General features: G+C 37.0%; 4 protein-coding genes across 4 annotated transcripts in view; 3 read left to right on the top strand and 1 right to left on the bottom strand.

Moving 5' to 3' along the window:
• Positions 1–27744, bottom strand: part of ccl25b (chemokine (C-C motif) ligand 25b) — a 133698-nt gene that overhangs the window by 57037 nt on the left and 48917 nt on the right. The gene's annotated exons all lie outside the window — the stretch shown is intronic.
• LOC133984685 (ras-related protein Rab-8A) lies at positions 1339–7144 on the top strand. Its single transcript, XM_062424137.1, has 8 exons — positions 1339–1517; positions 2039–2099; positions 3564–3624; positions 4069–4146; positions 4339–4428; positions 4524–4589; positions 5561–5611; positions 5756–7144. The coding sequence occupies exons 1-8, from the start codon at positions 1394–1396 to the stop codon at positions 5843–5845; spliced, it is 621 nt and encodes a 206-aa protein (XP_062280121.1). The 5' UTR covers positions 1339–1393; the 3' UTR covers positions 5846–7144.
• On the top strand, positions 11423–14546 carry hsh2d (hematopoietic SH2 domain containing). The gene is made up of 5 exons (XM_062424690.1): positions 11423–11550; positions 12348–12437; positions 12559–12724; positions 13055–13315; positions 13896–14546. Exons 1-5 carry the CDS (start codon positions 11423–11425, stop codon positions 14391–14393), a joined length of 1143 nt encoding a protein of 380 aa, XP_062280674.1. The 3' UTR covers positions 14394–14546.
• On the top strand, positions 17579–26783 carry tax1bp3 (Tax1 (human T-cell leukemia virus type I) binding protein 3). The gene is made up of 4 exons (XM_062424140.1): positions 17579–17766; positions 20909–21028; positions 23989–24066; positions 24315–26783. The coding sequence occupies exons 1-4, from the start codon at positions 17728–17730 to the stop codon at positions 24462–24464; spliced, it is 387 nt and encodes a 128-aa protein (XP_062280124.1). The 5' UTR covers positions 17579–17727; the 3' UTR covers positions 24465–26783.

Below are 27744 nucleotides of genomic sequence, written 5' to 3' on the forward strand. Positions count from 1 at the left end.
TTTTTTTTTTTTTTTTTTTTAATCTTTAAATTATCAAGATATGGTAAATTTGGGATTTTTGTTTTGTTTTATTCCATTTTGTTTGTATTTCTTTCGTTTTCCACGTTTAGGATTTTTTATTCAGCATAGGTGATTTCTTGTCTTACATAAGACTGGCATTTATTTTTGTTGCAGATTGCAACTTTGCATGTTGTCTGTAATTATTTGTGGTGTAGTTGTCTATGTAGTTGTCTGGGTTAACAGGATTGGACAGTTGGGAAGGGGGGTTAATGTAAATATATTTTAGTTTTGTCTTATATATGTGGTGTTTTTGGGTTCATCGTGGAAATAGTAGAATATACTATAAGATAGGCGAGGTGAACATTTTTGTCTTATTTCAGCTGAGCAGACAGTACTACCTTCATCAATTGGTTGTTTCCCCACAAATGTATAATAAAAGTAATACCTTTACTTATATATAGCACTTTTCAAAACAAGTTACCAAGTTGTTTACATGAAGTTTAAAAAAACCCAAAGGCAAACAGTTGATAAAATATTAAAATAAAAAGATAAAGCAGAACAAAACATAATAAAACAAAAATACATACACATTTTGCTTCCTGCTACTTCTGTTGGATGTTTGAGCTTCACTGTGCAGAATGATGTATGTGTAGAGAGTTACTGGAGGCATTTCTCATATTCATCTGCTGAAAGTGAAAAGTGCTCATTGAAATTGGTCATGTTTCCATCACTTCATCGCTTTGACTTAAATTTCCTGGAGACTTACCCTAACCATAACATAATCCTAAAGTTACCTTAACTTTGAATCAAATCTCCATCCTAAAATGAATGATTGATGTGAGGAGATATGCTTTTTTTTGTCCCCAAAACCTTACTCTAACCCTAACCTTAACAACAGACCCAAAATCATTGTTTCCCCAGTTGGGGACACAGCTTTTGTCCCCAATTGGACAAGCTGTCCCCAATTTGTATGAAGTCTGAAATTTGTCCCCAAAAGAAGCTTATGACAGACACACACACACACACACACACACACACACACACACACACACACACACACACACACACACACACACACACACACACTCTCTCTCTCTCTCTCTCTCTCTAATGGACTATATATATATATATATATATATATATATATATATGTCTTAATACATGTCTGGAGGAGATCTTTACATTTTAAGGCCAGTATCCACTTAAAGTACTCCTCCTTGTAAAAAGTCCTCGTCAGTCCGGGAGACCCGTGGTATAAAATCAAACGCATCCAGCAGGACTTCCGTAGCCACGACGACACAGAGTGGCAGTTCATTTGACCAAAAGGCAGCTCACCAGCAGTGACGCCTTTACAGCGGGCGGGGACATCCGCAGTAGTAAGATAGCTAATAACATGGCGAAGACTTACGATTACTTGTTTAAACTACTTTTAATCGGTGATTCAGGCGTGGGAAAGACCTGTGTGCTATTCAGATTTTCAGAAGATGCCTTCAACTCAACGTTTATCTCCACTATAGGTGGGTAAAAGTTTTTATCAGGGTTGTCTTGGCCCGAAAAGTGGTACCGGAGCAGCCCAACCCGTCATGCTAATTTGTTGCTAACTTTTCCTGCTAGCATTCATCTTGTAGAGGCTAGTCAGGAAGCAGCGCTGCCGGCTTGTTAAGAGGGGTTTTTCCAGAACTGTCAATGCTATTTTAACCACTTGCAATACTTATAAAGACCCTGATTGTAGCGTTATGATCCTTGACTCACCCCACCCAAGCTGTGACCATACACTGGCTGTTAGCAAGCTGAGCTAAGAAGCTAAAGCTGTCAGTGAGCTGGCTAGTTGTCATTTTTCATATGACCAGCTGCCTGCACTTCGCACTCTTAGCTCACGATACAGAAAGTGTAGATTAACTCGATGACCACACTGTACTCCTGAAGTCATACATTATAGGAACTGTTAATGAGGTGGTCTCAACATGTTGGTACCACATGACATTTGTTGAGCTTAATTTGTGTGAATAATGTGATTTCTTTTTTTGTTATCCTTCAGGTATTGACTTCAAGATCAGAACAATAGAATTAGATGGAAAGAAGATCAAGCTACAGATATGGTAAGAAAGTCAAATGCTTTCTCTGTAAAGCTTGATAAATGTAGCAGAAGAAAAAGTCAGAGATGGATGGCCATTATTCTAATTTGCCAGTTCTTTAAGTGTATCTAGCTGAAACTAATGCTGTCTATTACAACATCACTGCAGCTGATCCTGCCTTCATGAAGGCTATATTGTCCAGGTTTATGTGTTGATCAGACTGACTTATGGCTCTTTACTGAGAATCATTTTTATTTAATAATTTTAAACTGGCTGGTTTAAATACACATTAGAAACTCATGTCAGTATAATATATTTTAACAACACCACAATTTAGAGCTTCCAATATCACCTAAAGTTGAAACAACACCACTCCAAAACTGTTTTAATGTTAAAGGTTGAGATCATAGAGCAGGGCAGTTGTTGTAGACTGTATTATTTAAAGTTGGATGTACCTAATAAACTGAGAGCTGACAACACCTGTTCAACAAGACAATCATAAACTGTGCTCCCTTATGTAAGAGAGCATATCTGGATTGGCATGTTTTTAAAAATGTTATTGAGAGGTTAATTACTTATGATAACAGGAGCCTGTGAAGAAGATTTAACATAATATTTGATACTATAGTCCGTATCACTTCCTGTGTTAAAAACTTTGTATCACCTTTTGTGGCCCTTGTTGACATCACTGCTGAATTCATGGTTTCACTTGCAGTATGTATAGACGGATTACCATCTCTTGGCAGAATGCATACAATGCTTTTGTACTAATATATCCGCAGCAGTGCTATATGCAACATGAGAAATATGTGTAATACTATCTTACAAATTTTTAAATAAGACCTACATAAGCTTCGTGTCTGTGCTTTCAATACTGAGGTAGCTCATGCTATATTCACCATACGACTGAAACCAGGAAACGGCTAGTAGTGTTTTGTCTAAGGTGTTCTCCTGCACTCTCAAGCTGACATGTGTACACTCTACGCCTGTGTCTTTACTACTTTTAGAAGGGGGAAATTAGACATTGTGGTTTAAGGAGCAGTTAGCATAATAATAACTGTGTCCTGTGGCATCTCAAAAGTCTTGTACCTTAGGGTCCATGAAGTTGCTAGATTGCAGTTTAGCAGTTTTTTAACAAAACCCAGCCAGCTCTTGAATTGATTGGTGACTATACAATATAAGTGACGGCACAATATAAAAAATAAGACAGTTTTGGGGTTGATTATTTTGTTTTTTGTTTTTACTTTTGATGAGTTTAATAGTTTCCCTGTGCTTCCAGACTTGCTCTCAGTGTACAGAAATGTTATAGTTCTTCTAAAAATGTTGCTGTATTAAAAAAAAGATAGCAAATCTATAAGTGTCCCAAAGATTTTGAGCAACCTTTTAAATCTTGAGAAAATATGATTCTTTGCACTGGACAGCATGGATCATTTGAGTTGGATTCTGCAAGTTGATTGTGAAAAAGGTGTTTTTTTACCCCCCATGTAGGGATACAGCAGGACAGGAGAGGTTCAGAACCATCACAACAGCCTACTATAGAGGAGCCATGGTAAGTTGCACTGTCAGCTTTACAATTCATACAATAGCATATCTTAAGTAATTAAATGGCTAGTGTAATGGCCATCACAGGTGTGAGCACTGCAGCATGAACCTTTACAAGAACCACGCCCCACATTGTTGTTGCTGATGTTGTACACACCTGGGAAATGAGAGGTGTGCTCAGAGCATCGTCATGGTACTTTTGTTAGCCTCTCCTTTTGTTCAGGTTAAACTGGATGCCTGTGGTACTGATCTTTGTTGTCTGTGGTATTCATTGGCAGTGCTCTTAATTGAGGCTGCAAAATCATGTGATCCGTTACTAATAACAGTCGACTTCAACAGCAGAAAACCACATTATTTTTGCTTTCATGTCTGTTTCAATGGGCTAAGAAAAATGTGTAAAGAATGTTGTCTGTTCAGTTGTCTTATGTCTTCTCCTCTATGAACTTGCCAGGGCATCATGTTAGTGTATGACATTACTAACGAGAAGTCCTTTGACAACATCAAGAACTGGATACGGAATATAGAAGAGGTAAAATATGATTATTATCATCATTATTATATGCTTGCCTCTGACTGCACACATTGCTATTCTCTTGTTCTATGTGCATTTTTGAGTGTTTAATTTTTCTTAACTTATATTCCACAAAGAGCTAAAGAGACTGCATAAATCTAGCACATTTTATTTACATCAATTTTCTGTCTGTTCATGATACCTCTGTAGCATGCGTCAGCAGATGTTGAGCGGATGGTCCTTGGGAACAAATGCGATGTCAATGACAAGCGACAGGTGTCCAAAGAAAGAGGAGAGAAGGTGGGATGAATCAAGTTCTCACGGGGTACATATTAATTCATTTTTATCATTACGTCTGAGTACTAACGCTGTTAGTTCTGTTCTCCTGCTGTCAGCTGGCGCTTGAGTATGGTATCAAGTTCATGGAGACCAGCGCAAAGGCGAACATCAATGTGGAGAATGTGAGTTTTACACTTCTTCTACTAGTATTCATTGATAGTTAAAAGTATTTTTGCATGCATAAGACCTTAGGAAAACTTATTTTTACTTTCACACTTCAGAGTCTAAAATTGTCAAAAGTTCAACAATTTAAATTCACTTAAGTTATATTATTATTTTAACTATAAAAAGTATACTAACCACATCTGACCTGTGTGTCTACAAAGAGTCATTGTCATAGAGTAGAGTAAATCTTAGCACAGTACAAGGGAGAACTTCTTTTATGAATAGACGGCTTTGTGCTTGTAGACCATAAGACCATTATAAAATAGGCAACTGTACTATACTAACAGGGTGTAAGAATACTTCTCCTCCTCTGGTGATTGCATACTAAAGGATCCCCATTAGCTGAAAACCATCTTAGTAATAATGACATAAAGCATTGTAAATGTAACTATACAACATGCTTACCTCACTGTAAACCTGCATAATGACTATTAATGTGTAATATGAAGCTTTTGGTCCCTTTGTTTTTAAATGAGAGTGTGTGTTACAGTTAGTTCAGTTTAACCTGCAGGAGGTTCTGGAGGCTCTTGTAATGTGTTTATCTGCTCTTAACAAGTGAAAATGAAAGTGAATCTACTCAAACCCATCTGACAACATCTTGACTACAGATATGGACTGTGTTCTGAATTGTCAGTCAAGCATCCAAGCATTAAATGGATAGTTAAGAGCTGCATTTATATAGAGCCTTTCTAGTCTTCTGACCACTCAAAGTGTTTGTACACTTACAGCATTCTCGCTGCCTCTCTGACTCAAAGGTTCACTTTTGTTTGTCAAATCATGATTTCCCCCCCCCCCCCAAAAGCTGCTAGATTTTAGCTGGGATTGTTGATTTCAGTTAAACCCACTATTTACCATCCAAACGCTTTGGTCCTAAACAGAATCTTTGCCATTAATGTGCTTTAACTTGATTACCTGCTTTTGTCTGCAGGCCTTCTTAACCCTCGCCAGAGACATCAAAGCAAAAATGGACAAGAAGCTGGTAAGGATATACTGTAGTAAAATGGAAAGTTTATCTTTTTTTGATGGGTAACATCGGTTACAACATGGATAGTATCTGTGATGGTTGTGGAGTGTTGTTTTTGCTGTTCTTATTTGAATGTGGTTTCTCATCTGTGTATTTTAGGAGGGCAACAACCCGCAGGGCAGCAATCAAGGAGTAAAGATTACAGAACAGCCCAAGAAGAGCAGTTTCTTCCGCTGCACGCTCCTGTGAGGAGACGGAGCGTTGGCATCCACCATCGCCTTAACTATGTCCCCCACTGGACAGAACTGGACAGAGCACACTCTGATCTCTCTTTTATCTTTCTTCATGTGTCTTCCTCCTTCTCAACTGCTCGACTGATTGTCTTGTGCTTATCTATCGTAGCAAAAACAAAAGTTTATTACTCCTGTGGATTACCAGTCTTCCCCCGACATCAGTGAATTTAACTGCTGTGGCCTCTGTTACGTACTTCACCAGATATCTTTTTTTAATTTTTTTTTTATAGTTGTTACTTAGATTGAAAGTTTCAACTTAATCCTTAGATTTTATTGACTTTTAAACTGACTCCTTGTGAGACACTATAAACGAACAAACCTTTACTGCCAATAATCTTTGCCTACAACGTATTATCTGTACAATAGGTCAGATGCCTCTGAGTTTTTTCACCTGTTATCACTGTCACTTGGTGAGGTCTTATTTTCTCAATCCATTTTGATCATTAACACCAAAAGCAGTCCGAACTACAACTGTCAGATAATGCGACCTGTGTCTCCAAGGTGACGAGACTACAGTCCCAGCTGAGTACTAGTTTCTGAGACTTGTACAACGTATGTGTACCGACTGGGTGGCCTAAATTTTTATATACACGCACTATGTAACCACAACATGTAAATACATTGTTGATTGTGAAACAGATTTTCCAGCACATATATTACCCATCATATCAACACTGAGGATTTATATGTCCTCTGTTCGCCTTTTCTTCTCACGTCTTTCTGTGATTTCTTAGGCTGAGACATTCCACTCCTCTTGTGAACACTTTAATGTGCAATGTAATGAATATGGAGCCTAGACTCTGTCTCTTAAGTAGTCACACAGTTGCAATAAGGCTGGGTTTTTGTATGCTTATATTAAGGGCACAAAGATTCCTTTTGCTGTTGCTTTGCTTATCTTTTTAGGTATTGCAATGTGTTGTTAGGAACAGCAAGATGTGGTGGGTGTGGAGGATTATTTGATACACTTCAGCTGGTGGAGTAGCAATACCTAAACTTAACACCTGGAGGCAGCAGTTACCTAGCAGCACAAAAGGTATCGCGGCAATGATAAAATCATTGTTTGATGCATATATATGTCTTTCAGTTGGCAGTTCTAATGGGGGATTATGAACACAACAGTTTTCTGGGCCTTGGATAGGGGGTGTGCTGTAGCAGTATTTATGCAGTGACACAAAACATAGCACCAAAATGACAAAGTGCCCTTTTATGTTCTTATTGATTATGCACTTTCTTGTGTTCTTTCTGTAAAAAAGAAGAAGCTTTTTCAGATGAATTCTTAACATTTGTTGACTTTGTTTGTTGCAAGTCTTAACTAAAAGCAAAATTGTTAATGCACAAGTTTTCCATGTAACCCATCTGGGCTTCCTAAAAACACCTGAGCACTGACACCTCTTTTTTAAGTTAGTGTAATGAAGATAAACAGAAGATCTAGAGATGGTTTTCTTCATTACAACTTGTAACAACATTCCCATTTATTGAAATGTGAGGAACCCCAGATGCCCCCACCCCACCCTCACCCAATCACTTTCTTATTTCCTCCCCTCTTTCTCCTCTTTCCAAGCATCCCATGTTTTGTTTTGGCCCAGTATCACGGCCATCTGAGCTATGCATTCTGGGTGTGTAGAAAACCTCAAAAAGCTTTGCACATTTGACTTGACAAGCTTTATTTGAGATTAGAAATGTGCAAAGTATCCTTGCTGTTTTATTTTCTGCTGTCACTCGAAATTCTATGTTTGCTCTGTTGAGCTGATCAAGTGTAAGAATAGGATATTAATTGAAAGCTGATTAATATCACCTCAGAGGTTTTACAGTGAGAGCAAATCATTCTAGCAGTTCTGAGGATTCATTGAATCTGCATCTGGGTAGATGTTAACCTGTGGATTAAAATTATCATTGTTGGCTTGGTTGGGCTTAATTTAAGATTTTGGCACTTTCATTTGGTTAAACTGGCTCACAAATTAAGCCAATTCATGGCTTAAAAGTGCAAGTTTTTAGACTTAAAATTCAGCTGAAATTTGTTAAGTAAATATGAGCTCAGTATTTTTTCTTGATTGGAGTCATTAAATCTCTTAATTATATATTTGGCAATTCAATGTTAACATATCTTCAGCATTCCCTATCTAAATTTAGATTTCATAGCTGATTTATTTATTTCATGGGGACGAAATAAAATAATTCAGCAATTGTAAATAAGATCTACAATGATTGTACTGTAGTAAATCTTATTGATCTACACCTTTTTGTAGATATGTGTACTTTTGATGATTTATTAAAAATGAGATTCTTAAGAAACTGCTAAGTCAATTTATTATGTTTTTAACGTTAATCATTGGAAATTCATGTTGACTGTTACATTTGTTAAACAATGTCAGGAAGGATACTTTCAAGCTGTGTTATTGTTTATAGTTAACTTTGAATTGTTATCACTAAATGTATTGAAATGGACTCTTTTCTATTGGTGACACTTCTTATCCATAATCCGACTAATAACCTTTTAAGGTTTTAAATATTAAAAATATGGAGGACCAAACCTGCCTTTCTCGGAAAGACACAAAACTCTGACAAAAAGTCAGTCAAAATGTAATTTTAAAATAGACAGTTGATTTGATAACATTTACAAACAATTGAGCAATAAAACTAGTTATAAATTAATTCAAATTATGTAAACTTTACATAACTTTAATATAAGCAGAAATTTCTCCTCAGGATTTATTTTCCTTCAGTTTAAAAAAAAAAAAAAAAAAGAGTTTGTCCTGATTTATTTTGCTTTCACATTGCATATAACAGCAGCGTCATCTCAGATACACCTCAAGTGAGCGAGCCCACACCTGTTTTCTAAATTAGGATTAAGATACAATACATGTCCATCTGTTTCACCACAGTGGTGATACCACTTTGGTTTTTGTATGCTGTCATACAGCAGACTTCTTCTGCTCATGCTGGATGAAGTTTTCAGATTTTGTCTTTGTATAAAAGTAGCAATACTACAAAATTAAAATATTCCAAATCTTACATAAATAAAAGTACGTAAGTATTAAAAGCAAAATGCACTTACATTATCACAAGTAAAAGTAGCCTCATTATACAGAAAAACAGTCCCTTTTGGTGTTTATCATAATTTAATTATATTTGGATTATGTATAGTAATAGATTACTGTCTGTATGAAATGGGTTACAATGTTGGAGCCTGTTTGTAGTGAAGGTGATACATCATACACTGTAAAACCCTAACCCTAAAGACTAATTTAACTAATTATAACTGTAAAATGAATTTGGTGAGTTAAGTGACATTAAGTTAAGAATACATTTGCATAAAATGTATATACTCAGGTAAAATAAAATTGTGCTTTAGTACAGTATTTGAGTAAATGTATTTAGTTACAATCCACCACTGTTGACGACCTGTTGAATCTAAAAGCAGAGATAATTTGAGAAAAGTTTTAAGTTTTTACCTATTTTAAAATGTATTTATTATTCATCTCAATTGTTTGTTTTTCAAGTTTGTAATTCATTTCATTTGATCCTTTTGTATAGAATCATAATCTTGTGACCCAGTGAGTCAGGTTTGGTCCTCTGTAGCCTTAAATTTTGTGTTGCAAATTAATCTGTTTCACTGTTCAGCATAACACTGTCATTTCTGTCTGTAACATGCAAATGTTCCACATTTAGCTCAGCAGTGGCACGGCTAGCACTGCTCAACATCATTGTAAATGACAGCCAGTCCTCAATAATCTTTGACTTTAAATAAAGGTAATAATAATAGATAGTCACAGCTCAATAATAAGCGGTATCTTAAGAGAAGTCAGTATTTCTGAGGCTGTGGGCATGATAAGAGCAAATATTTCTTCTGTCAAATGCCTCCTCTAACTAAATACACAACCAGGGAAAAAGCTATAAATTGTCAGCACATTCACAGTCACTTTAAAACGGTATTGAATCACCTACAGTAAGAAAAATGGCTTTATTTTCAGTCGATGGAGGAGGTGCAGTGTACTTGTGTAAATAGAGAATAGGGCTCAGAGCTAAACACTTCCGCTTGCATGGAGGGAAATAATGCTAGAAAGACTTTGACCTTCAGGTTGTTTTTTTTAATTGTTATTAAGACAATCATTGTGTGGGAGGAAGACTTTCTGTAAAATGAAATGTCTCTCCAGTATGATCAAGAATACTCACTGATTCGGTTTATTAAACAGTTCATAAGTCAACAACAATGATCATGAACTTTAATTGTTAAGCTAGTTCCTGTTTATGAGTGGTTCCTTTCTGACTAGAACAATTAATGGAAGTCATTTCTGCGCGTGTCCAGTGTAGGTATCTTACATCATCAGCCAGGCAGTTACTATTTTATTTCTGTGAACTCATGAATGCTACTATTATCCATCATGTATGACAAACCATTGTGACTGATTAAAGTAGATTGTGGTGTATTACATTGTATTACATTCTAAGTATTTTTTAATATCATGGCAAGTCAGTGGTGGAAAGTAACTAAGTAGGCTACATAGGCTACACAGTATTGTATTTAAGTATTACTTTAAAGTACTTGTACTTTACTTAAGTGTTTATATTTTATTTTATTTTTTCTTAGTTACTTTTCAGATGAAGATATGACACAATGGATTATTAATAAACTTAATCATGTCGTGTTGAGTTACAACCAATTTTATATAAGCTACAACTAATCCTCTATAAGGAGTGTTACCTCATCTCAATAAATATAATGTTATGCAAGCTGAATAGTGACTTTAACCTGAGACATGGTAACAATTTTTATCCCTTTGTGTAAATTAAATATATGGTACACACTTATGGCGGTAAACCCATGTTAATGTCCCTGTATATATAAATATATTGTCAATGCCACACACTGATAAGACAGGAGGTAGTTTTGGCCCCTCCCCCAGGCAGGTGTTATCAGGTGAGTGAGCACTGCTGCGTCATTATTCACTGAGCTGCCAGAGAAGGTGAGTAAACTCTGCTGTGAGCACTATGATTGAGTTATACTGACGACACCAGTATCTTTGAATGATTTGAGCGCGTAAACTAATTTAATAAATATTGAATGGACCAAATTAAAGCAGCTTTTGACTTCTTCAGAAATAAATTATTTTAATAAGTGCTGCAATAGTTACAGTACAACACTGTGTAAAGGCTGAATGTTATACTATAAATCAGCGTTATGGTGTTTTTGATTTGTATAAAAGTTTAACTGAGGGACAATAAAGATTATACTGTGACCGTATGTGTAGTACAAAGAGGAACAATGAATATAGAAAAGGGATAAAGCAGCAAATCAATACAGTATTGTTCTGTGATTTGAAGTAATTGGGATTTTACCCATGGCACATCAGCATTTGTGCTGCTGCATATACTGTATGTTTGTGTACTCCTGTGTTTGTTTGTCCAGAAGGTGTTTGTACTGGTTACAATATGTATCTCATGTATGGAGTCATTACCCTGTCAATTCTGTATCTGACAAGTTTTTGTTCTCATTAAATTTCCCAGCGAAGGATTAAATTAGCTGTTTCCCAGGATGATGGAGTGGAGTCAGCAGTCCCAAGGACAGCGTGATGCTTTCACCTGGTTTACAGGCTCCCAGCTTGGCTCTGTGATCAGAAATGGAGTAGTCCCAGAATGGTTTCACGGGATCATTTCCAGGAAGTAAGATTACAAAGTCTATCACTGTCTGCCATCTACAGCAGAGGAATGTAGCGCGTCATGTTTTAAAAATCTTACTTACAGAAGATATCAGAGTTGTGTGCCAGCATAACATGATTGTTTTGAGTAAATTACCCAAGTATAAAATTACTCGCAAGAGTAGTCTAGATATGTTTTAGGGTGTTTTAAAAAAAACAAAACATTTGACCACAGTAAGACACAACAAACTAAATACTACTAAAAGAGGTAAAAACAAAGAGTAAGCTTTTACTGTAAACGATGAACAAAACAAATAAAACTGGACCATTGCATCTTTTATAGGTTTAATTAAGTATGAGGACAAACATTTAATACATTACTAATTAAACACAACAATCACAAATAAAAAACAGTTCTTGAATGGTGGACTTTGTCCTTGTAACACTTTAAAGCAACATATTCTTACTTTTAACAAATACATACTTCCTCCACGCCCTGTGTACATATTCTCGACTTTGTTTAATTGATCATTAAGTCGGCTATTTATAAGCATGATATACTCTAAATTTTTACTTGACTGACAACAGTATAATGAACAGTATTTATCCTATTTAACTGATTATGTGCATGAGTGGTATGAACATTTATAATGTGTTGAACACCAAGACTCTGTGTGCGAATCTAAAGATGCCACATTCCCAGAAAACTAATTATAGCTCCTGTTTATACAAAATAAAATGCATGATCATTTGCTGATTAAAGTGTGTGTGTGAATGGAGCTTTTGTTTGTAGTAATTTGGGCATGTTCATTTTATGTGCAGGACTGCGGAGGAACTACTGATGTCCAAGCCTCCGGGCTACTTCCTCATCAGAGTCAGTGAGAGCAGGATTGGCTATACTCTCTCATATCGGTGAGTGTTTGCAGGATTAATGGAGCTTTATTTTACCTTTTATACCCGTAGACAACACAGTTTTGGACTGTTCAATCTTCCTGATATTTATAGTTCTCATTTCCATGTCTCTGAATGTCAGTGCGGCAGACCGCTGTAGACATTTTATGATTGATGCATTGGAGGAGGGCCATTATGTCATTGTGGGTGAGAACAGGCCTCACCGGTCTCTACAGGATCTGGTGGACTTTCATCGTAGGAATCCCATCTTGCCTTTCACTGAGGTTCTGACTGTCGCTTGTGGACAAGTGAGGAAATGTTTTGTTATATTCTAGGCATACACATGCCTACACTGAACAGTCACTCCATGAATTATTGAGTCATTGTACTCACTATTCAGTGTTATGCTATTATCCTTAGTTACCTTAATTTAACTGCGTAAATCATGATGAGCCATCAGACCTACCTATTTGCTTTTAGTTTTGAATTTACTGTGCATGCGTTTGGAGTTGAAACTGAATCATCTTTATCATCAGAAACCACAATATTTGCTTGCGACCTGCACACCGTGCAAACAGGAAACACTCAAAAACTTTTCTGTCCTCTTCTCTCTCTCTTTCTGTCCCATCTTACTTTAGGCCTCAAATGACACGACTGATTATGCAGAACTGCTGTTTCCCCATAGACATCTGAACCCTAACACCAGTTTAGTAACAAACAACTCCCTGCCTCCCACAAAGAGTTACCCTGTAACACTGGAAGACACCCCACCTGCCCTTCCTTATCGACCTAATAACCCAAGGAACTCTTCAGCTCTGTCTACAAACAGCCAACAGAACAGACTTTATCCTTCTTTGGAGGATGAATTTTCCAACACCACCGCTCCAGTTCCAGCCATGGTAATGATGACTGCAGTGACTATTTTAGATATTGTCTGGTAATAAAAATGTTAACAAGATGCTGGTTCCCGTTTCCTGAAATGAAAAACAAAAAAGATTTTGATAAGTTTGAAATTTAAAGGGGCTGAAAACATTTAGTCACTTATCAGTTGTATCAAGTACTACATGAACACATATCATCATCAACTCAAACCACTTTTGGTTGTTCTGTTTGTTTGAGAGATTTCGTATTTCGGCCTGTCTTTGTTTTTTTTTTGTTTAACCTGGTTTGAAGTGGATGGGGTTCTGTGGGTAAAAGGTGATGTCATGTACTTGTGTGCACAAATCATGATTAAGCAATCTGTAAATCACAACAATCATGATGGTTTCTTTGTGATACCATGTTGATTCAGTCAAATCTGAATCAAACCACACCCATACAGTCCTGATGGGACAGATTAGCTACACTTTGGGGGGATTTTTCTCCCCATTTTTAATTTGATTGTTGCTTATTTTGTCACGATTACTTAATGTTTTAAAGAAATACTCAAAAGTCGTTATATTTTCTAACAAATTACTCTGCTGTATGTTTCATTTTTAGGACATCAAGCCTGTGCCAGTTGCCAGGAAGAGATATAACGTTACCGCTGACAGCGTTCCACTCAACCAGCGTCCTGAAGTCCCTGCTCGGACCTCTGTACCCCCACCAAAGCAGAACCAGGCTTGCATCAGAACTGTTTCTGCACCTGAGAGGCCATCCACATCTGCAGCCGTTGACCACCCACACGGTGTCAACATGCTGCCTGCGAGGAACCAGGAAACAAAACCATCGGTGGTCACAAACCTAAAGAACCTCAAGAAGAAATTCCAAAAGAAGAGGAGCACGTCACAGGAGTACGCTGAGATTAATGTGGAGGCTGAACAGAGGATGGAGGCAATTGACAGGAGTGCAAGTACTGAGAATGAGTACCAGGAGATCACAGGGCAGCAGACCTTTGATGGTGCACAGTTTTCCTACACTTGCACTGGTGCAAGAAAGACTGATGGAAGGTTACCCCAAGAGTATCTTCCACCTCCTCCGTTTGCTCCAGGCTACTGACAAACAGCAGGCCCGTGAGAAAAAATGTGAAAACGAACTGGATTGTATAGATAACCTGGATTTACATTACCAAAGAAAGTGGTCTGAACCCAATTGGGTAGTGGTGCAGAAGAAAAGCAGCAGTGAAACAAAAAGAGGAGGACACACAAACGTGAACACTGCAATTCCCAAAAGTTTAATCATCTACCATTTCAACTTTTAAGGTCTTTGTTCACATGGAAGTTTGCCTGATGAAGAACATTGTATCATTAAAGCTAAACTATTTTGGGAATTTCTGCTAAATATAAGGTACGGTGAGCATCTAGGTAAGCTTACAGGCTGCCAGCTGTAGCTTCATATTTACTGTACAAACATGAGAGTGGTATCAATACTCTTATTAAACTCTCTGCATGAAAGTGAATAAGTGTATTTCAATAAACATCAAACGTTACCTCTAACTTTAGCTTGAGCTATTCAACGTGCACCTTTTCCTGTACATAACTAAATCAAAGCTGCTTAGGCTTGAGTTTATAAGTTAGTTGACTAAAAGTTTATGTAGTTACACCTGTTTTGTGTCAAAGTTAAGAGTGTGAATTTATAAAATAGATTTAACTGCTGTCAGTATGTGATTGTAATAACTCATGTTAAAGCTATATTTTTAATGTATTTTTTAGTTTATTTTGCAGAAATTACACAGATAAACCTTGTTACATAAGAAGAAATGAAGCAAATACACAGCTCATTTGCTGCTACATTCTTTGGTTAGCCTTTTAAATTCAGGTTAAATATTTTTTACGTGCCTGTTTGGTTTACGTTTTATGTTGCATACAGGGTTTAAAATGGCAGTAACATGGTTAATGTCAGCTACTGAGCATGAGACATACTGTAGCATCAAATGCAGATCTCTTATCACCAATATAACAGGGAAGCTGGACAAGAGAAAAATTGCACATAGTGGTCAAACTTGTTTCACAGGAATACGAACCAGAATGACAGTGAATCAAATTCACCTTTGCCACCTTCTGGGTGTGGATGTAATTTTATTTTTATTTCACATCGCTGTGTCATACCTTTGTCATGTACTTATAATTTCTATAGATGAGTCTTATGATGGCCTATTTATGTCTATGGCAAGTCAGATAATATATCTATACAAATAATCTCATTTTATTATGTGACTGAGCAAATAAAGAGACTTTGATTCATGTTCAGTCTGCATTGGTTTCCAGTGCTATTTGCAGTCCTTTGTTTCATAGCAGATTGTACAGTCTTTCTGCAGTATAAAACATGAGACATGTGTTGACTGTGATGAACCATGGACAAACCATTAAATCAGCCACATACATATTATCTGTTTCTGCTTATCTCTATGGAGTTCCCCCTGTCTCTTCTCCTCTTCTTCCTCCCTCACGTCACTTCTCAATCTGATCTTTGCATTTCACAACTTCTTTGATGGGCTCGTCACCCTGTGGGTTTTAATCGGGAGAGGAACCTTTATCACATGGTACTACCCTTCTACAAACAGATTTTAAAGGTTTTATGAAGCCTTGCTTGTTGTTTGTATTAGCAATTGCTATATGCTGTTTTGTTTTCATTATTTTTATCAATCGTTTACTCCTTAGATATTTTTCTATATTTTTGTCTGGTGCCATGTAAAAAAAATAAACACTCCACAGCAGCTTAACACATGACAATGTCGATTAGTTTGGATCATATGGAGAATGGTAGTCAAATCAGTTCAGAGCCCTCCATACCAAACTAACAGATCATGTGTAGACTACCATCTAGTGGCAGTAAACCACATCTGACATAACAAGAATATAGTGTTTTTTCCGTTATTCAGGTTTTAAGAGATACCACAATGTAAAAAGGATGCAACTTCAGTATGTGCTTAAAATGTTAGTGAAGCCAGTGAATCCAATTTCATAATATATATAATATAATATGTTTGTCATATGCAAGTAACCAGTAAGTATAGATAACACTGAAGTAGAGTGAAAACTATGATGTGTAGTGAATTAAAAGTATTAAGTGGTGGCAGGTAAAATGGGCTACAAACACCTAAAAACCTTCCACTACTGAGCACTACAATGTCCTACTCAACTAGAACAGCGTCTCATAATTTATTTTTACAGTACAAATAGACTAATTATGGAGCCCCATTGTTGCCAGGAAAAAAAAAATTAGATAATCATGTAGGAATTGGAAAAATAAACATATCCATGATTATGTTCCCATTTTTATACACTAAAGTCAAAACTACACAATCTCAGTATCTTTGAATAACAGTGTTGTAATCACAAAACACTCCTAATGACTTTTAGTTTTTTAATTCATTAAAGGACTAGTTCACAATTTTTCAAGTCTGCCTTAAAACAACAGTCAGGAGCCATAATCATTTTCCGTGTTCACACTTATAATGTAAATGGTGAGGGCAAAAATTCACAAGCCCCCTTCTGGGCAAAAATGCATCAAACAGTTTATCTGAAGCTAATATGAACCTTCAGCCATCCAAATTAGTCCAACCATGTAGATATTTTTCAATGGTACAGATCCCTTTTTTTGTTACTATTCGTCCACCGCAGCTCAACAAACACTGACCGAAGAAACACAAAGTGGGAATTTGATGCTAAAAGTAAATGTGGCAGTTATCCACTTGATAGTCTATGCATAACTCAGACTGCTGAAGCCTCATATGAGATTTTGACCCCCATCACTTACCCTGAAAGCACATTTGAATGGGTTCTTTTAATAGCCAGTGTGAACAGGAGGATTAGCGAGGAAAACCTTTTTCACTCTTCACTTGCACACCTGACTATGAACCTGTGAACATTGTGAACACATCCTACAATTTGAGTGTCTTACACTCTTAATGCTCATATTACTGCACATGGTCTCCTTTTTCTACAACTTGGAGTGTTCTGGCTGTCAAGTATGCAATAGGACTATGCAGGATCATAAAAGAGGTCACTCAAAGTATTTGCCAGTTCCTTTTAAGGCGAACACCCAGTCTCTTCCTGGGTGTCAGAAGGGCCAACCAAACATCCCTTGGAGAGTTTGATTTGTAAAGGCGTGTCCTTGCAGAGTCGATAGGGCGCATGGTCATCCGTTAAGCACCGCCTCCGCCGGCTACTCCGAGCCACAAATCGCGCGGAGCTGATCTGCTGGGAGGCGAGGTGACGTCATCAGGGAAGCAGTTGGTTTCCAGCCAGGGAGAAGCCTGCTTATTACTCATGTAACTTAGTGATCTCACAAGTTGTCCCACTCTATAACCCGTTTTTCTTCTCCGTTAACTTTTATTACAACAGTCGTTGCAAGTATTTACGCTATTCAGCCAAAACATCCCGACAACACGATGTCTTTCATCCCAGGACAGCCGGTGACTGCTGTTGTGGTAAGTTTGGGAGTGGGGCTGTTTCCATTCAACGGGACTCCATTGTTCAGCCTCTTGTCCCGACGTTCAACCAAATGAGCACACAACTGTACACTAACTAGGTTCATGTACATTAACTTGTTGTCTACAGTGTGTTTTCTTGCTTACTATTTTCACTGGAAGATTACTTTGTTCAGCTGAGGTGAACAAAGTGGGAGCTAAATTCACCAGCATCCACATAGTAGCATAATTTCCACGTCGCAAGCTTAGTTATCGTGAAACAATTCAACGAAAGTTACTCAATTAGGATGCGCAGTATTTAAATGGAATAGAAAATATGGAATTGGGCTCCATGATAGCAATTAAAAGGCGTTGACAGAGATGGGCGTCGGTGTGATTCAGTCTTCCTGGTCTAAAACACTTCTGGAAGGTAATGTTTCTGCGCTGCCTTCAGGTGCTGTAGGAATGATCACAATTAAAAAATAGATCTGTATGTGCAGTCCATAGAGTTGGTAGATGTGAACGCAAGGCGACGCACTGTTAGTGAATGGTTTTCCATCAAACATTAAACATAATTTAACAAATAAAACAGTTTTTAAAAAAGAGATTAAAGAAATACCTAATTGTTCAGAATGATCATTAATGAGGTATTTATTGTTTTCCTCATTATTATTTTAATTTTATTTCTTAGTTACCGTATATGTTGGTGCGAATGATGCCACTATCATTTTAAAGTTGCATCTAAGGTTTTACTGATAATTTGGATATTGTGTGGTTACTTGTTGGCATTGTTCTTATCGTTATTAGTAGTTTTACTGTTCTTAATTCATTGTTTTTTGTTTGTTTGTGTAGTTTGCTTCCTTTACGGTTGTTTTACATTAGTTGTTTTGCATTATGTGTATACATTCAATTTTTTTCTTTCTTTTTTTTGTTCCCTTTTGACTTGGATTTTAATCAAACTATTGTCTTGATGTAATGTTTACTTGCGCACACGCCTGAAAGAGTAGTTGCTTCCTTGGTAGTGGCTAATGGGGATCCAAATACATAAATAAAACTAAAATAAATGTGAATGGGATAGCTTGGATTTTGCCAGGGCCCCTGCCATGTTAGCAGCAGGTAAAATATTAATGATGCATGCAAGTTGACTTTCCCCCTTTTGTCATGGTGTGGCTTCCACTATCAATAATAATTGTAAGTTGTTCTGTCATTTTTTTTCTTCTTCCATTTAATTTGATTTTGACTGAATTATGGTCTATAAAACATCAGAAAATAGAGAAAAAAATATTTTCAAAAGCCCACAGAATGTTCAGAATGATTGTTGTGAAAAAATAAACAATGTTTCTTGATATCTAGACTAAACTCTTTCAGAAATTAATCTGTAACTTGTCATGGATTTAATTTTGTTGATACTTATGGGGTTTACTCAAAGATAGTGAAAATAATTGCTAGTTGTGGTAATAATATTGAGCTTCAGTTTTCATGCCCAACGTGTATTTCACTCGATCTTCAACATCAGATAGTGAAACTTAACTATACACCAACATGTGAGATCTTCTTCTCAGTCCATGACTGGTATAGTGCCTTCAAGTCCTTAATGATTGACTTAAGCTTTCAGACAGAGTCCCAGACAGCCTCAGACAGCCTTTTTGTATCAGCCGCAGCACTGAGGGAACGTCTGGTTACTCATCATCAAACACACAGGCAGTCATTGTATTGAGAGTGTTGTGAAGAGTCTAACTGTCAAGAGTCAGCTATCCATCTGGTTAGTAAGCCTGCAGCTGCTTGTCAGTGTCAAGGGCATGACTGCACTGATAAAGCCTCTGTCCCAGTGTGCACTGGATAAATCAGTGCCTCACTGGGTGGTAACATGGCTGTATACAGTCAATTTTCTGTTTTCAAATTGCTGGAAAGCCAAATTTTATTTGAGAATGGGGGGAAAAAAATCAAAATGTGAAACATTTTTGTGCTTGCACAGTATTTTCAATGCAGTTGCCTGTCATCATTAAAAAAAAAACTTGAATCATTGTATGAACTGATGTATGAGTGAGTGCATTGCACGTTTTAAATTAATTCAAACCGATAAGTTAGTGTTACAGTTATGATTAATGACAGTCACCACATTAGAATATCCAGAGTGAGACATTCTTGAATCATGTATAGGTCTTGATCTTTCATTTATTATGAGCTAAATCCATAATTTCAAAAAATGTACAGCAGCATTTTCAAAGGTGAAGAACAGGAGTCTCTTAAAACAGCAAGAAGAGTAATGTGCGGGAACCTGTCTTGGCGACATTGGTGTAGAGACAATATTGACATAGTTCTGATAGACCAATGGTTCAGATTTGATACATGAGAACGCTGGCAGAAAGTAAGAAGCCTATATCCACTGTTTTCCTGAAGAGAGACATGTCGGTATAAAAAAAATATTGGATACATTTATGTGTCAAAGTTTTTTTTTTTTTAATTGGCTGGTTAAACCTTACAATACAACCATACTGAACAAATAAAACAATAGTAGAAAACAAAAAAATGGGAGAGGCTTGAATTCAATTGTAAGCAATTCAAATACACTTCAGTAGGTCTGTGAGAAAAAGTACAGAGTGCCAAATTTGGCAAACACAAGACAAATGTACAAATTCACAGAGGGGTGAAGTAAGGGAGTGGCCCAGCGCAATTAACTCTGTATTAATAATTTTACAACCAAATGCACTTCAAATTATTTCTGATAGAAAATTTTGATGACTCATGGCCTCCTGAGGGAAGCAGTTCAAATTGTGGGTATAATGGACGGGACTTGTTATGTCAAGACCTTTCTTTTTGGTATTCAGTGCACGCCTGTGGCTTAGTTGCATCTGTAGTTTCCCTATGATTACACTGGCCATATTGACCACCAGTTTCTTTTTTCATTTGACATCCAAGTGTCCGTACCACATGACCGTGTTCAAAATATGTTGTTAAGAAGGGAGAAAATATCAGGATCATGTCAGACACACGGGTCCGAACTGATCTGAGAGCACACTCTTTGTGGACAGTCAGACAGAAAATCTTCAATCTACAAAATTAGATCACATTCACTCCTAGATCCAAAATACCTTTGCAGGAGGATATGTTTCTTTGTTGTGTTCAAAGATTAACTTTTTTTCTTCTTCTTTCTATCAAACAGCAACGAATTGAGATCCAGAAGTTGCGACAGGGAGATAATCTGATCCTTGGCTTCAGCATCGGAGGAGGCATAGACCAGGACCCCGGTCAGAATCCTTTCTCTGAGGACAAGACTGACAAAGTAAGCCTGTGTGTTAGTACTTTAGCCATTTAGTGATATTACCAGAGGTGGCTGATATAGAAAAAATTTATATTTCTGCATTTATCAAAACATTATTTGTGAGGGTTTGTACTAATGTTCCAATAAGTCAAACATTTTAAAGTGTTTTCATATCCAATGCTTTTTTTAAATAAATAAATTAATACCTACATTTATTTATTTATTTTTTTAAATTTAGTTTTTATTAAGCACAAACAAACACAAACATTTATCACTTGGCAGCTCATCAGAATTTACATGTAGATATAACATTACACAAAATATATTGGACCTTGCATAAGTATGAACAAATAGTAACAATTAAATAAAAGGTATAATGATAATATCAGAACAGCTTTAGTTTTCCTCTCAGTCATAAAAATACATTGTTAAGGTCAGCCATCTCTGTTGAAAAAGGTCTGTCTTCAATTGTACCTGGGCAGTCATAGCCTCCAACCCATATATTTCCCTTAATTTCTGTTTCCATTGTTCTAACGTGGGCAGTTGTGGTTTCATCGAATTTAGTGTCACCATCTTCCTAGCAGTCATCAGGAGTGCAAGCAGCAGATACATGTGGTTTCTAGTACGTACCTCCTCTGCAATCAGATCTAGTCTAAAGTGTCTCGGGTTGAGCGGTAGGTCAATTTCCAAAGTTGTATCTATCTTCTCCTTTACCCCCCACCAGAAGGGAACCAATTTCGGACAATCCCAGAATATATGGGAGTGATCACCAATCAAACCACACTCCAATCTCTATGTTTTGTGTTGTAATGCCTAATCTGGAAGTACCTAAACAGGTCAGAGGATGGCAATTGAAACTTCTGGAGATATGGCTGCAAAATGTTCACAAAATAACTGCTCAATAATCTTTAAACCACTGTCTGCCCATCTCTTAAAAGTGTTATCCGTTATTGAGGGGAGGAATTCTATATTTCCACTTTCAATGTATGCTTCACCCATATGTTTTGAATTCCCACTTTCTTTTGGGACTGTTGGTTCATGAAAACTAAGGTAGATAAGGGTATTCCTGGCACTGAGCTCTGTTCTATTTGAACCCATCCAATGTCATTGTCAATCCAGGCTACTACTGCCGTTAATTGTGCAACCCAGAATTAGTGTTGTAAATTGGGAAGGCAAAGACCTCCCTTGTCCTTCCCAAGATTGAGAATTTTATATCTTACCCTTGGTCTTCTATTCTGCCATATGAATTTGGATATGAGTTTATCCAGCATTTTAAAGGTAGACATTGGATAGCGGTAACACATCCCATCTATTGAGGTCAGTTTTAAACACCTCAAGTAGCTTTCCATAATTTGCTCGATATAACTGTGACATGTTGGGAGTGAGTATAGTTCCTAAGTATCTAAATCCTTGATTGGAATGGCGAAAAGACACTATGTTATCAAGCTGGCTAGGCCATGTCCCTGAAATCATCATAGCCTCTGATTTAGTGGGATTCATTTTATATCCAGATACTAGACCATAATCATCCAGATTCTGCAGTAGGGCAAGGACAGAGGATACAGGATTTTCTATAAACACTATTATGTCATCCGCATATAGGCCCACCTTATGTTGATTCCCTCCCTCATCTTTCATACCCTGAATAAGGGGGTTACTCCTGATTAGTTCTGTGAGAGGTTCTATACTAAAAGCAAACAGGGCTGGTGACAACGCGTCCCTCTGTCTCGTACCCCTACCCAGATTAAAGAATTCTGAACAATGTCCATTGATTCTAACTCTTGATCTTGGGTTCATATAAAACATTTTAATCCATTTAATAAAAGTCTGATCAAAGCCCATATGTGCCAGTGTCTTCTCAAGGAATGTCCAATCTAATCTATCAAATGCTTTCTCAGCATCTAAGCTGAGAAGCATTGATGGAGTTTCCTTTCCTGCAGCGAGTGAGTGTAAATTTAAAACTCTTCTAACATTATTGGTACCCTGGCGCCCAGCAATGAACCCTGTTTGGTCCGGGTGTACTAACTTCCTTATGCATCTTTGGATTCTGTAGGCCAGAATGGAGGTCAGGATCTTTAAATCCTGACAGAGGAGACTTATGGGCCGATATCCCATACATTGTGTGGGGTCCTTCCCTACATTTATTTTTAATATAATTTTTGATGCATTAACTGGCATATTAATTTGTTTATTGAATCTATATTTAGTTTTGATTTTGTCAGTTTCGGCCCTCCGTACTTTAATGCCTGATGTTGTAATTTAGTTCACATCAGCCCCCATCCATTTGAGACACAGTTCTACGAGAGCAGTATTTTGACAAGCTATAAATCAGGGACAAGCCTGAACACATTATCTGTTGCCTCAGGCAGGAACAAACCAGATACACTCAACAGATGTCATAGAAAGAACTACTACAAGTTTACACACAGTCAGGTCTTACCTGCTGACTGCGCAGTACACTTTGAGCTGGAGAGATGGAAATGCACCAACAGATACCAGCCACTGCCAGGTACCATAATATTAATGATATCTTCCTTCAGGACCTTTCAGGCTTTACACTCCTTTAGATATACTCGACATATTTATGAACACTATAGAGTTCAGATGTGCTGAGGTCCCTCTTGATTCCACTGAACAGGGGCTTGAGTCATTCAGTTTACCAACCTGTTTTGGGGCCTCTCGTCATCGTAGATGACACTCCCAAAGTTAAACAGCACTGGATTGCTTTCACTTGTCAATGATTTGCTCTCAATGAAATTACATGTGAGCTCTAATAAAGTATAATAAACGGAATGAAAGAATAATCTTTTTATGATGAACCCACAGATACTAGAGCCACTGTATAATGCATTTATATGAGTGTTATCATTTTGTAATCTTGTTGAACGGGTACGCAGAGGGATGTTTAAGTGATACAGGTCTTATTATGAACATATGAAATAATTATTGTGTTTTTGTGAATGTGATTGTGTTCCCCAAAGGGCATCTATGTGACCAGGATAACACCAAGAGGACCTGCAGATGTGGCAGGCTTGAGGATGGGAGACAAAATAATGCAGGTGTGTAGTGACATCAAATGATAGATCCACAAGATGGCACCATGTGAATACCAGAGTATGAGGAAGGAGATGTGCATTTGTCTTTCATAAGCCAATGTGTTTTCATCTTCAGTCTTCTGTTACTTTGTATTAATGGATATTTATAAATCTTGCAGTTGCCATAACTGCACACAGGTAACATTCAAACAGGCTGGCCTCCCTCTAAAATTGTGTTGCATGTTTTTTTTTTTTGTCTTTGTTCCTCCCAGGTGAACGGCTGGGACATGACCATGGTGACCCACGACAAAGCTCGCAAAAGACTGACAAAGAAGAACGAGGATGTGGTACGACTACTGGTAACCAGGAAGTCACTGGAAGAAGCTGTCAGACACTCTATGGGCAGTCAGCCCAGGCAGTAGCATAGTGGCACCATCTATAACTACAGACTAATGCAATATAGCCAAGGACTCTCGTGTACTGGGACTCATACAAATTTAGATGACTGTTGCATTGTGGCCTTTATAACTATGTGAATGCAGACAAATCACACAGATGACATGAGATCTACCACTGTGAAGGTGACATATCCAGATGTTTGAGTCAGTTCATAATCTGATCATTCATTGAACAACGAGATGGTGCTCGTCCTTTCCATACACGCTTAAACTCATTTCAAACTTATCTGCTTGACTTTTTATACATGTTTTTGTAGTATATCCACGGGTAACTAATCGTTGAGATAAACTCCACAGGGCTTCAATCCATTTAATCTGAATCTGCTCTGGTGTGTAGAAGAAAAACACTAGTAGACGTTTTTCTCATGAAGAGTGTTCCAAAACTCACATAATCAATTTTGGCTAATTTTGAGAACGTCAACATTTTTGTTTATTTTAAAATGTTGCTGTATGAAAAGTATATTTTAGAGGTGGGGTGACACAGGAGGAATTCTTTGCTTTATTATGAACAATAATTACTGTGTGCTTGTTTTTTTTTTTAATAACAGCAAACTTAAGTGAGTTTTTGGAAAACATTTAATCAAATGGTCTATTTGTCAATTTAAAATTTGAGTCTAACAAATCATTCTTGATCCATTTTCATTTAGAGAAACACAGTATTTGCCACCTCACCTCAACCCATACTTGATAGCAGTTATTTGGGAGCAATAGGAGTCAACAGACATCTATCCTTTTCTGCCAGCAGTTGACCAAAGATGGACTAAATACATCAAAGAAGCTGGCTGCCATTTGTGTTCATTGTATCTTTAATGAATACAACATTTCATATCATTTGAATAAAATAACCAATGTTTCACTGTCATTCCCGTGAAGCTTACAGCTTCAAATGCCAAAGAAAAAGTCAACGCACTCTGAAGTGATTAACACCTGTAGAGCAGTGCTTGTAATCATTTTCCTGATCTTTTTTTTTTCTATAGTGGTACAGTGAAAGTCAACCAACAAACATAATACCAGTAATCACATTTTTTGTTGCATACTAATGTATTTTCACTAATTATCTTCTCATTAATGTGTTTTTCTGTTCTTTTTATCTCATTTTTTGTTGATTTCTATTACGTGTGGAAAAGTAACATCATCTGTTCTTATGTGTCTGTTCAAGTAAAACACACAATTGAACTTTTTGCAGCATGTTACAATAATTACAGCCCATACAAACAATATTCCTCATGCTGGACATTTAAATGGTAACACCTGTCATACGATCTGTGCCATTTTCAATATATTCACTCTCAAGTATCAGGTACAGGGAGAGAAAGTTTGGAGTTTGGTTCTTTAATCATTGGCTGTTTTTCTTGCAAACAAATCTGCCAATATCACACTGGAATCAGCTTCATTCAGTTTGTGTCAAGTCTAAACAAAGCAAGAGTGACTGTTGTTAGAAACTTTGAATTGTGTGCAGCAGCCTGAAATAATGCTAACTACCACTATGTGTAATGCTACCAGTATCCTTCATTCCTGTGTGATCTTTGCAACCCAACAATGATTTACTGCCTCTTACACAAACTTTTCTACATAACATTGCAAATGACTGATTTAGTACTAATCATAAATAGTATTTTTTTTAATTTTTTTTTTTTAATAAATATTACAGTATTGCAACTGGTATTACCATACTAATCGTATATGTTTTTCGGTGATGATATTGGCTTTTTTAAATTATGTTAATGGTTTATAAAATGTCTTTTGTGTGTCTTTAAGAGAATAATTTGACTTTCATTCCAAAATGAAATCTCCACTGCTCAAGAAAACTGGTTTCTACTTTATCATTGTTGTTGTTGATAGGGTAATAATGCAATAAGGAGACAGCATCATACTGATACAACAGTAAATGAATGTTAAGGGTACAGTCTGTCTAAAAGATGGCTCATAATGTATTCAAAAGAGTCAAAACATTAAAGTAGTGGAGTCAATTTAACCCTTTAATAACAATACATTTTGGAATGAAACCTTTTTATACCTTGCAGCACTGGTCCCAAACTTGTTTTGGCTAGGGTTTTTTCTCTTCCCTCTCATCCTCTTGGGACCCCTGAAGATTGTAAGACCCTTTGAGGAGCCAGCAGGTTGAGAACCACTGCTACAGAATTTCAACACATTGGTACATTTAGAAAATACATGATGATGTAATATGAGACAAATCACTTAAATTGTAAACTGCCAGCAGAGCACAAACATTTTGATTGTACCCCGTTACCATCTGAATGTTTGTCATATATAAAAACACTGAAACTGAAGTATGCCTTGCTGCTTTTTTATTGATAACACACCACGATGTAATGTGTTCTATTTTTTACCCCTCTCCGCTCCACACTGCAAAGCCTTTTTATCTTACAGGCCCTTCAAAATAGCTTCATGTTGCCAGTTATAAAGTAATCAGCTGACATTTTCAAAGCAAAGAATCTATTCCCTGACCTTTCTGTGTTTACCAAGGCATTTTAACACAGAGAGCTTTCGCTACTTTCATCTCTTAAATATGTGAGCCTGGAACCAATCACTCGCCTTTGAACTCAGGATTCGGGGAATAGTCCACAATGCTGAGAAAAATGCAGAAAGCAACTAACTGTTTAAAAAGCTTGTGAGAAAGTTGGATTATAATTTGCTTGTTCATTGTGATATTATCTTTTAGAAGCACTTATTAAAATAACATGCAAATATAATGAGATACATTTCCCTTCTTTTACAGCACGTTTCCTCATCTTTGTTATATATAGTTTGTAACTTGAAGTTAGTCATTAGTTTGATAATGAGTATTCTGGTGAGTTTTGGTGTTTTCTGAGGCCCAAACAAGATAAGGCAGAATTTGCTGTGTAATGTTTTCTTTTTAAAATCTTAAAATAACACCTGGACTGTCATGGGAGAGGGTCGATTTAGGGCAATGCTGAGATAAAATCCCCCCTTTGAGAAATAATTGATGAGCAAACTGTGTGTGTGTGTGTGTGTGTGTGTGTGTGTGTGCGCCTGTTATTTTTGTTCCAGCGACAGAGGGAAGCATGCTCGATTCCACTTGCCTGGGCATCATAATACTATTAAACAATGTTATGAGACAATAAAGTGGTTGCACAAACATTGCAGCCACTGCTTAGACTCACAATGTGAGTTTGCGCCCACTAATACCGCAACATTAACACATTGCATGTTGCTAGGTAACTAATGGACAGCTATAAGTGGGAGCAATGACGACCCAACT

Source organism: Scomber scombrus, chromosome 8 (assembly GCF_963691925.1).
Source record: "Scomber scombrus chromosome 8, fScoSco1.1, whole genome shotgun sequence".
Classification (NCBI taxonomy): domain Eukaryota; kingdom Metazoa; phylum Chordata; class Actinopteri; order Scombriformes; family Scombridae; genus Scomber; species Scomber scombrus.